Genomic DNA, 11,578 nt, shown 5'->3' on the forward strand with positions numbered 1-11,578 from the left:
ATGCCTTATCATAACAGTGATGATAGTGATGCCAGTGATGGCCACGTGAAGGTGGTGGCAGTGGTGCATTTAACCTCTGCAAAGACCTTGAATCAGAGCAGCATATAATTGTGATTTTTACATTTTAAACATTCTATCTGTCCAACTGTTTCCTTTAAGAGAATTTCCTTAATTTTTTTTTTTCAATTTCTTTTTCCATGAACACTTGTCATTTGTTTGAGACTTTGGGGCTCCTGTTATATAATTTTACTTTCCTTTAACTCTATATGTTTCTTTTAAAATCAATCCTAAATTGCTAGAATTTCTAAGGTCACCTTGAGCTTTGGCCAGTTAGTGGGTATTTACACCCTGAGGTGTGTGTGTGTCGGAAATGGAAATAAGGGTTCATCCTGAGAAGTCTGAATGGCCCGACATGATCTTGGTGTTTGAAGCTGACCCATGCTATGAGACGGCTGAGCTTTGACTCCCTGTGTCCAGGCCTCTTGGGTCCTGTACTGCTGTTGACACTAGTGCAGTGTGTAGATCCTTCTCTTGTGGGGGTGTCCCAAGCTGGAGTCACAGCGCTCTCTCCGTCCTTGTGTCTGCCCCGTGTGTTGCCCCACGAGCTTCCCACCACGGGTCCTCTCTCTGCCCTCTGAAACCCAGCTGCACCTCCGCTGTGTAGCGATGACCCAGCTTCTCCCACTGCATCCTGGGAAAGCATTGTCTCCATCCTTATGAGAAATGGTTTGTTCATTATTAAGGAGTGTGAAGATGGACAAACCATCGCTGGACAGTTAGCTTACAATCTCTCTTTGCCCTTGTTCCTGGCCCACTGTACCCTACTGTCTCACTTGGGGTGCAGCAGATGTGAGCCATGGTCCTCCTGGTCCCCGGCCAGAGACGAGCTCGCCTGACCACAAAGTATGACAAACAAGGCTGTATACATCTTAGAGCCAAGGCCTGGGAGCTCACAGCCTTGGTCTGAGCAGTGTGGAGCACCAAGGCTTTTGTGTTTTAAAGAAGGGTGAGAGGGAAGAGGAGGTGATCTGGGAGTCCCCTCTGTGTGCTGTGATTACCGTTAACAAATAAGGAAACTGCCTTGGCCTGTTGATAGGGCAGAACTTAGGCACACTGGGGGGGGGGGAACAAAACTGAATGCTGGGAGGAAGAAGGTGGAGGGAGAGATGCCATGGAGCTGCTGCCAGAGTGAGAAATGTGGGAACTTTGCTGGTAAGCCACTGCCACTTGGTGATGCACAGATTAATGGAGATGGGTTAAATTAAGATGTAAATGTTAGCCAATAAGAAGCTAGAGCTAATGGGCCGAGTAGTGATTTAACTAATACAGTTCCTGTGTGATTATTTCTGGTCTAAGCCACCAGGGCAGCTGGGAAGAACAAGCACCTCCCCGCCCCAACAAGGAGGCAGGGAGGTGATAGAGAGGAGTGTCCTTCAGCAGAGCCCAGGAACTGCAATGCAGTGTGGGAGATAGCACCTAGCACCTAGGCTTCTGGTGACTTCTTCTGGAAAACAAACAAACAAACAAACAAAAAAACCCTGAAACATACACAGAACCCTCTCTCTTCCTGAACCCCAACTACTCTGCATGGTTCCCACATTCAATGGCCAAGTAGCATGCACCATGTCCCCCAGAATATCCTGAAGCCACTGTTGCTTCTGGTTCTCTCCCCCACCTACCGTCCCCGTAGGTAGACGGGCAAAGAGCAGTGAGACGGGTAAACTTCAGGAGAACATAGCCTGGGTGCTCTATGTTCTGTGTGTTGCTAGCCCCTATCATGCCAGGCAATACTCAAAGGGGCTTGCAGAGATGGGAAGCCTGCCAGGGCAGAAATATGTAAAGGAAGGAGGCTGGAATGAAGGGCAAAAAAGATCACAGAAGACAAGAAGATAAATATTGTTGCCTTAAAACAAGTCCCTGAGGCAGGGGCATTGCTTCTGGAGAGTTCTGAGTACACTTCTGGGGACAGGGAGAGAGGAGGGAGGGAGTGGGAGGAGGGGGAGGAAAGGAAGAAGAGGACAGGGAAAGAAGGAGAGAGAGGCAGGGAGGGGGAGAAGGAGGAAAATCCTGCCCCATTCACATCTTTAGAGCAGGTGACAAACACTTGTATGGGAACGTCTTTCCTTTGTCTTCTCCTTCATTTCGTTTTAGGTTTTAATTTTGAGAGAGAGAGAGAGATAGAGAGAGAGAGTGCAAGCATCTCACTCTGTAATCCTGGTTTGTGACTTCCCAGCCTAGCCAGGGTCCCAGGTGGGAGCTGCCATTCTGCGTGTGTTTAAAGAGTTATTTCAGTTTTATGAGTGTTTGCTTATCTGCACGTATGTGTGCCACACATGTACCCTTAGAGGCTAGAAGAGGGCATTGGGTTCCCTGCCACCGGAGTTACAAAAGCTAGTGAGCTACCCTGTTGGTGTTGGGAACTGAACCCAGGCTGATGTGGGATTCCCCTCTGTAAGTTATGAATACCATCAGTGAATAAAGAACCTGCCTTGGCCTGTTGATAGGGCAGAAATTAGGTAGGTGGGGAAAACTAAACTGAATGCTGGGAGAAAGGAGGTGGAGTTAAGAAGAAGCCATGTAGCCCCACCGGAGATAGACACGGTATGGACCTTTAACACTGTAAGCCACAGCTATGTGGTGATACACAGATGAATAGAGATGGGTTATTTTAGGATATGAGTTAGCAAGAAATACACTTAAGCTATCGGCCAAACAGTATTGCAAATAATGCAGTTTCTGTGTGAATATTTCGGGGCTGAGCAGTCAGGAAACAAACAAGTGACCTCATTACTGCACCAGGCAGACCCTCTGCGAAAGCAGCCAGTGCTCTTAATGGCTGAGCTAACTCCAGAAGTTGTGTTCTAACCCTTAGCATCTCTTGCCACATGTAAAATGAATGGGGTGTCTTAAACATGCTGCTGGAGCTTCCTGACCAATGTTGACCTTAGGGTGGATGCCGTCTAGACCCGTGTCTGGGTGTAAAGGCAGACAGTGAGAAGGATCTTGGGATGGTCCTGATGAGAGATGCTCAATGCTACCAGCAGCTGCCTCCACCTCTAAAAGCTTGATCTAAGGTTCCCTTGTGGGAATCAACCAGGGGAAATCATGTATCCAGCTCCAGCTGCTGTTATGTCCTCGTTCTCCTTCCTCCCAGCCACAGAGTGATTTCGTTGTCCCTATCGCTAGGCAGAAAGTGCCCTCAAGAAGAGGCTGCGTCTATTCTTCAGAAAGGTAGACATACAGGCAAAACACCTGTGTGTCAGATAGGAGCCATAATTTCGAATTCGGTTACATAGAACTTCGGGCAGTATCTGAAAAGCTGAATGTTAGCCTGTGTTCTTCTCTTCGGCCCTTCCACATGGGGCATACAGGTGTTGGCTGGTAAACTGAGATCCAGTTCAAATCAGAGGTCAGCTGTTCCCACGCTTTGTCCTGTCATGTGACCTGTGCTACTCAAAGATTCTCTGAAATACTGTCCTGTGTGGTCAACTGAGTGGGTGTCAGCTGTCTTTAGGCCACTGTGAGAGTGACCACTGTGGTTTGGGTGCCTCCCAAGGGGTCACATGCTGGAATCCTGGTCTCCATGGTGATGGTATCGATACAGTGAAAAAGGCAAGACTAGGGCCATGCGGAGGGGTTCTTGGGGGCACTGCCCACAGAAGGACTAGTTCTCATAGACCTGGGTTATCTCTATCCAGGGGACACTGCCCACAGAAGGGACTAGTTCTCATAGACCTGGATTATCTCTGTCCAGGAGATGTTACAAAAGAGCTGTGCCAATCTCCACCACTTCTCTGTCTTCCTATCTCAAGTGACTGCTTGGTATGCGCCTATGACATTCCACCATTCCACCATGATGTCAGAACTCTCGTGGTGCCAACCCATGATGGCACCCTTTTCCTAAATTTCTGAAATAGTTAAAAGAAATAAACCTCTTTTGAGCTGGGCGGAGGTGGTGCACACTTTAGTCCCGGGGGGAGAGGCAGGCGAATCCCTGTGAGACTGAAGCCAACCTGGCCTACAGAACTAGTTCCAGGACAGCTAGGACTATACAGAGAAACCCTGTCTTGAAAAAACAAAAAGCAAAAAACAAAACAAAACAAAATCCCTTTTGTTCACATATTATCCAGACTTGAATATTTTGTTAGGGAAAACACACACACACACACAACAATAACAACAACAAAACTGGACAAATGCAATAACTTACCACTGTAACAAACACCATGGTTTGCTAGGAAGGATACATTTTTTTACTTGTTACTATCTGCAACATCGGGGCCTGTCTATAGCGGCCATTGCGCTGCTGTTTAACCTTCAGCACGCCTTTTCCTTCTTGCTGGCATCCTCAGTCTCGGATCTGGGCTGGGGCACCTGAGCAGTGGAGGGTGACTGGAACTGGATTTAGGCAGCAAAGATGCTTGATTCCCTATTCATCTCTCAGATTGGCACACCAAGAAAGTGGCCACCATGCATACAGACACTTGGCAACCCGAGGAGGAATGGCATGGAGCATGAAGTTCCGCCAATGACCAGGGCCAGCTTGTGAGCCACGAGCAGGGATCGTCTCACCAACAGGCTGTCCAGTCCCTGCCAGTCCTTCAGATGTCACAGCCCTGACTGACTGTCCCCAGTTCCTGACTATAGAGTTAAGGTTTTAGGCCATCAAGTTTGGGGTCACTTGTCACACAGCAGTGGGTAACTGGTGCCCTTCTGTCTTGCACAGAAGTCCCCCACATGTGCCCCAGTGGGCCGTCTTTGCCACAGTCATTTCTGAAGACTAGGGAGTTGATGAAACTTTTTTTGATTCTCTCATCTTGTAAGAGTATAGAAAAATGTTTCTCTTTTCCAGACGTGCAGGGAAGGGTGAGCTCAGGGCAAGGAGACACACCTTGAGCAGCTGGATCTATGCTCAAGATAAACACAGAATAGAACCCACTTTTCAAGGGTGGCGAATTGCTAGACCTGTGTTTACCCTCTTTTATCTACCTTGAAATTTGGCCTCAGTTATGAAAACTATAAGTCAAAGAAGGAACTAAACAGAGAACACAGAGCCCCAAGGCAGTGCTGGCTGTCGCGCTGCTACTTGAGAACCTAGGACCGTCACGGTCACTGTGGGTTTTGTTATCTCAAAACTTAGAGGAGTGCAAACCCCAGCCAATCACAACAGACCCGAAGGAGGAGCCTTTGATGCAGCCCAGGACGGAAAAGCCGCAGGAAGCAAGTGACCTCCAGGCTCTGCTCTGAACACACCGGTCTCTGGGTGGCCGGGAGGGTGGGATCCATCTCACTCCTCACAGCACCCAAGGTGGACTTTGTGGGGGAACATCTCATGGTGGTATTTGCTTGCTCGTGTTTAATCAGTTTACAGCTCCACACTTGCCAGACCAATCCTTCAGCAAATATTCCAGGAAAAGGGACCTGGCCCTCCACTGTCACCTCCCTAGCTCCTGTCAAATATAGTCCTACCTGAAGGTAGGCCATGGGCACTCAGCCACTACCAGTCCCGGGATGTATCTATGGGTGACGAGAGCAGCCAGCTCTGCCCCTGCAGGATTCACCTCAGCTCCTACCAGTCATGACTCTGCAGCTGCGGTGATCTTAACTTCTCTGCGAGGCTCGTGCTCCTCAGGGCCGATGCTGGGAACCCAGAGGGCCGTGGTTCCTTGCCCCCTTCCAGTTCACTGCCTTCCTGCCTGTGCAGTGGCCCTGACAGGGCATGTCATATCCGGTCATGGGCGGTGAAGCTTGCTTTGTCCCTCAGTGCCGATCATGCTAACCAGGCCTCTGGGCTGAGCTGCAACCTCCTTGCTCTGACTTCGCCATCTGTATTCAGAACTCAGCACTGGGAATTCCTAGGGAAGCCTTGCAGCCTGCAGCCTGCAGCCTGATCGTGCAATCAACAATGCAGCTCACGGCTTTCAGATCATTCCTTGGCTTTACAAGAACAACAACAAGAAACGTCAGCTGGCCAATCTATACAGCATCTCAAGAGGCAGAGATGACATTTTTTCTTTCCCGAGGCTAAGTCTGGTGGGAAGCGATTCTAGGTACTAGAAAGGATCCTTGAAATATTTCCCCACATCTGGGCTGTGGTGGCACACTCCTTTAATCCCAATACTCAGGAGGCAGAGGCAGGCAGATCTATGTGAGTTCGAGGACAGCCTGGTCTACAGAGCTAGTTCTAGGACAGGCTCCAAAGCTACACAAAGAAACCTTGTCTTGAAAAACCCACACATCTAACACCAACTCTCTGGGCCTGCCGTCCGCCATGTCATGTGTCACCTGGTATCGGTCCCTTTCCACCTGTCCTAGTTAGGATTTCCATTGTTGTGATTAAACATGACAGAACAGATATTGAAGGAAGAAATGTTTATTTGGCTTACACGTTCTGATCACAGCCCGTCATGTAGGGGAGTCGGGGCAGGGACCCCAAGGCAAGGACTAAGGCAGACGCTGTGAAAGAATACTGCATCTTGACTCTGTCTACAGATCGCCCAACCTGATTTCCAATACAGCTCAGGACCACCTGCCCAGGGAAGGCACTAGCCACGGTGGGCTGGGCCCTCCCACATCAACCATGAATCAAGAAAATGCCCCTTGGTATTTCCCACAGGACAATCCCAACAGAGGATCACGGGTCATGTCTCGGAGGGTCAGTGAAGTAGTCGGCCTGAGGGATAGCTCCTACCTTGACCAGATGATGAAGTCGGAGAGTCGGAGTGTGTTTCAGCCTAAGAGATGCCAGCTAAGAAAGCACCTCTGGGCAGTGCCAGACAGTGGGATAGAGGCCAGAATGCTTCAGTTCTCCCCCATTCTGAGAAGATTCCAGAATGTGCCCCTTGTTCACTGCCTGGCTTGAGCTGCCTCTTGCCTTCTGTGGGCCTTTTCAGCACTGTGGACTTGTCATTTGTCCCACCTCATCTCTGTCCATCTATACACAAGTGGCATTAAGTACAGTCACATGCCAGGTGGTCTCGTGTTTGTGTGTGGAGTACAGAAAGTCCTTAGAGTATGGTTAGTGCGGGCGTCATGTCTGCAGCAGGCACTGCCCGTCCCCTCAAGCACCCCCATTTCCCCTGTGGAGATGGTAATGATGCTGGTACTGGCAGTTGACGGGATGTCAGCCCTGCTGGCATAGGGACTTTGCATGCCAGTTGTTAAGATCTGAATTTATTTTTTATTGACTTGGGACCACACCGTGTAGCCCATGTTGGCCCCAAACTCATGGTTCTCCTACTACAGCCTTAGAATTAATCATTGGGATCAGGTCTGTAGGTCTTCCAGGTCCTACAGAAGCTCCTGTTTTGAGGGCTTCCCATCCTCCACACAGCAATTAGCAGAAGTGGGGCAGCTGACTGGATGTGGAGAGCCTGACCTGGGGAATGGCTTGGGTCATTTATGGACTCAGGGCTTCATAGCATGAAGGAGACACTTTGTAAGAACAGTTCTGTCTTGGCTTGGTCTGGCTACAGTGAAGCAGGCAGATTGTTTGGCTAGTCACTTCCTGCTATGATGGCCTGCTCCACCTAACAGGTTGGAAACATCCACCCGTGAACTGTGAGCCCTGAAACAGTGAGCCAAGAGATACTTCTTTCCCTTGTTGCTGGATTCACTCGAGTATTTTGTCCCAGCAATGGAAATCCCATGTGGAGCAGTGGAGCTAATGCTGGGGGTCCCTGAAGGCACATCGTTCAGACGCCTTTGTCGCGCATTTGCGGGAAGCACTGGAGACGCAGGGAGATGTGGACAGCTAGAGAATCTGGAGAATGTTCTAACAGAGCTTAATGGGCATCATGATAGAGACTTGACCTGAGTAATGGCTAAGTTTCCATGGGATTGAGGATTCTGGTAGGAGGTGGACTAGAGGGTGCACATACACATACTTTCTCTCTCTCACACACAGTCATATGCATATACTCGTTCACACACACACTCACACACTCTCTTATACACTCTCTCACACACACTCTCTCTCACATACAGTCTCTTATTCTCTCTCTCTCTCTCTTTCACACATACACACATACATACACACACACACACACACAGAGAGAGAGAGAGAGAGAGAGAGAGAGAGAGAGAGAGAGAGACTGCTTCCTGAGAACTCGTGAGGCTAAATTTGACGGTAAGAGTGCACTTCAGAGAGGGGTGTTTGCTAAAGAGATCGGTGACGTCATAAAGAAGGTAAGAGTGTTACATAGGATGACTGGAAAATGTCGTGAGGGCCTTTCAGGAATCCATGAGACCCCACCATCAGAGTGACAGGCGCACACAAACCGGGCTTCTGTGCCTGTGAGATGGGGCCCAGGAGGCACTGGTAATCTGTCGAGTATGATAGGGTTTGGGTTCGGTGTTTGCTCCGTGAGGTCCTGGGGACAGAACACATCTTGGTGCTGGCCTGTGTCAGTAGGCCTGCCCTCTCACATGGGACATCTACAGCTCTCTTTCCCGGGACACATCCTCCTGCCCCAGATCTGACGTGTTCACTGAAGGACACATGCCTGGGCTCGAACGGAGGGGTGACCCTGTCCTGTGGGTCTAACAGTGTCATGACAGGTAGAGTCAATATCTTGTCTGATACAATTAAGGAACACAGCAGGATGGACCAGGGGCTTCTCAGCAGCCCTGGGATCCAACCCGTGCCACATCCACAGGAATTCATCAGGTTACCGTGCTTGCTTTGTGGAAACGGGACAGGCTGACGATACCTGGTGTTCTCACTGGTCCTTCTGAAAATGCTGCCGGGTCCAGGGGGACCCCAAGTCCACACTCAGGTTCTGCATTTAGCACCTCAAGGACTTCAGAGCGTGTTCCCTTCAAAAGCACTAATGACTTGGTGGTGTTGGGGGTAAAGCCACTTTTCTGGGGCTCTGAGCACCGTAGGTCCGATTCTCCTGTGAAAGGAAGACGCAGGAAAACCTCCACGGTCTTTCACAAATATCTCCTTTATTCTAAGACTCATGGCAAACACATCAAGAAGCCTTATGTCTGCTAAGAGTGAGGCCGACCTGTGCCCAGAGAAGAGGGGTCTGATGTGGCCTGGGTAGACAGAAGGGCCCTGTCTTCATCGGCTTTTGCAGGTTTTCAACTCCTGTCCCCTGAATAGGAATGCCTTCGAGGGGCAGTGTCTGCAGAATTCCTGCCACCCAGGATCCCATGATCTGCTCCCCTCCTCCTGGCTGGACCTCTGAGTAGGGCACGGACACAGAGCATGGGCTCTCTGCACGGTTCCATCCTACAGGTCTCGGTCCATACTTGGGTCCTCTCCAGCACCATGACTGCAGAATGCTGTCTTCTGCATCCTCTGGAGAGTGCTTAAGATACAAGAACACACATGAAAGAAAGTCTTGTGACTTCAGCTACGCAGGGCATCTTCCCAGCTCTGGTCACTCACTGCTCTCCAAGCCTCCTCCTTCTCTCCCCCAACTCCTAGCTCCCACCCCACACCACCTTTCTCCTCCCTCGGCACCTCCTCTTTTCCCCTCTCCATTTTACTGTATCCTTTTAACTAATGTTAGATTCCCCACACTGAGGATACAGTGAAATTTGTCTTCTGGGATGCTAGATACATTGATAGGTTCCACTTAATCATACCACGGTATCTGGATCTAGCTTCCCAAAGCATTGTACCCTATAAACACACATTATTATGAGCTGTCCATTGAAGCAGACATGAGTAAAATAGATACATTCAAACACAGAAAGGTACCCGGGCCATGCCTGCTGCTTGTTCTCCAGACTCCCTCCTTGTGCCTCATTTCTGAAGGGAGACTCTGTTCTGCCCTTGACGAGGTTTCTTCCTTGAGGGAAAGCAGCAACACAGTCCTGTCAGGGCGCTTCCTATCCTCCCTGTCCATCCCTTCAAGTCCCTGGGCTGGCCCTGTCTGTGGGTGGGCTTGCCCTCTGCTGAGGAGCCCTGGGAGCCTAAGTCTTTGGTGTTTTCCCTGCTGCTGCTTGTTGAGTAAATGCAGGGAGCACTCTTGGTGCATTGGTGGGTTTGATCGGGTGTGGACGGCCTCTGGAGTGGCCTGCAGAGAGGGAGAGCAGACCCAGCAGGACGTCTGTTTCCTCTCTGACCCACCTGCTGGCCATAGGCAGGCACATGACCATAAGTGGCTGGCCCTCTGAGTAATGTGCCAAGGGTCGGCTCACTTCCCCTCCTCCTCAGTTCTAGAGGGAAAGCAGAAGGATCTTCAAGGGAAGGGAATGGGGTTGCCCCTGGATTCACAGGCTGAGCCCGGGTTGTACAGCCATGCCCCTGGAGAGCCTGCCCTTGCAGTAAGCAATAGGATGCCATGGTCTGATTGTACTTTCTTTGGCATAAAGAATCTTTTATATCCTGGGCTTGGAACCCCATATATTTCATGGCTTCTACAATTGCTGGGTCAGGCAAGCTGGGGACCATTTCCTCACAGTGATTTGGTGAAGCCTCCAAGTCTTCCCTGAGCCAGGGGTGTGTCATCACCTCAGTCACTGTGGGCCTAAACTTGGGGTTGACTGTCATTAAGTGACTAAGCAGGTTCTGGAGTTCTTCTGACAAGTTAGAGGGGACGATATACTTCCCTGCCACAACCTGCCTCCGCAGTTCTCGTGTGCTGACAGCATCAAACGGGACCTTCCCGACTACCATGAAATATAAGACGACTCCCACGGTCCATATGTCGATCTTGGGGCCGTCATAAAGTCTGCCACGTAAAAGTTCAGGGGCACCAAAGGAGTAAGTGCCACAGTGAAAACTTAGCCTTTGCCCAGGTTTGACTTGTGTGCCAAGGCCAAAGTCGATGATTTTGACTTTTCCGTTCCCGTCCACCATGATATTGTCCGGTTTTAGGTCCCGATGAATTATTCCAAGTTCATGGCAGTAGCTCACAGCACTCAGTATTTGCCTGAATATCCCCCGGGCCTCGTCCTCCTGCAGGTGGCCAGCCTTTCGGATGTATTGATAAAGCTGTTGTCCCTCGAACAGTTCCATGACAAGGTATATTCTCTTCTCAGACTCAATCACTTGGAGGAGTGAGATGATGTTGGGGTGGTTGATCATCATCATGATATCTACCTCGGACATGACTGGATAGCACCACAGTTTCTTTTTTCGAAGCACTTTGACAGCCACCGGGGTCCCTGTGAGGCGGTGGTAGGCCAACTTTACTTTGGCATAGCCTCCCTGGCCAATGGTCTTCAAGGCTATATACTGAGAGTGGAAGCTCTCTCTGTAAGAGAAGCTGGCCTCAGACTTGAGCCCTGAAGACTCCTCTTCGCTATCAGAGCTCATGTTAGGCAACAAAGTGTAAATGCTACCTAAGAGAAAGAAAAAGAATAAATAAAAGAAAGAAGAAATTTTAAGTAAAAATGATAATAATAAAAAAGATAGAAAACTAATATCCCAGCAAACAACTGACAGCCACAAAAACCGAGAAAACCAAAAGCACACATATATAAAGCCAAGGAAATCCAAACCTGGCTGCAAGTCACTAAGGAGGTAGGAACACGGCTCAGCAGCACCAAGAGCAAATACCACTAACTACCTACAAAGAAAAAATACAAAGAAATATATAAAGGATCAAAGAAATGAAAA

At 49.6% G+C, this 11,578-nt stretch overlaps 1 protein-coding gene across 1 annotated transcript; it reads right to left on the reverse strand.

Moving 5' to 3' along the window:
• Nucleotides 1–9,757: 9,757 nt before the first annotated feature.
• LOC130863540 (sperm motility kinase 2B-like) lies at nucleotides 9,758–11,275 on the reverse strand. Its single transcript, XM_057753627.1, has one exon. The coding sequence runs from the start codon at nucleotides 11,273–11,275 to the stop codon at nucleotides 9,758–9,760; it is 1,518 nt and encodes a 505-aa protein (XP_057609610.1).
• Nucleotides 11,276–11,578: the final 303 nt, after the last annotated feature.

The sequence above is a fragment of the Chionomys nivalis genome, chromosome 2 (assembly GCF_950005125.1).
Source record: "Chionomys nivalis chromosome 2, mChiNiv1.1, whole genome shotgun sequence".
Lineage (NCBI taxonomy): Eukaryota > Metazoa > Chordata > Mammalia > Rodentia > Cricetidae > Chionomys > Chionomys nivalis.

Excerpts from the sequence above, each read along its gene's own strand:
- LOC130863540 (XM_057753627.1), bottom strand. The coding sequence starts at position 11,275 with ATGAGCTCTGATAGCGAAGAGGAGTCTTCAGGGCTCAAGTCTGAGGCC.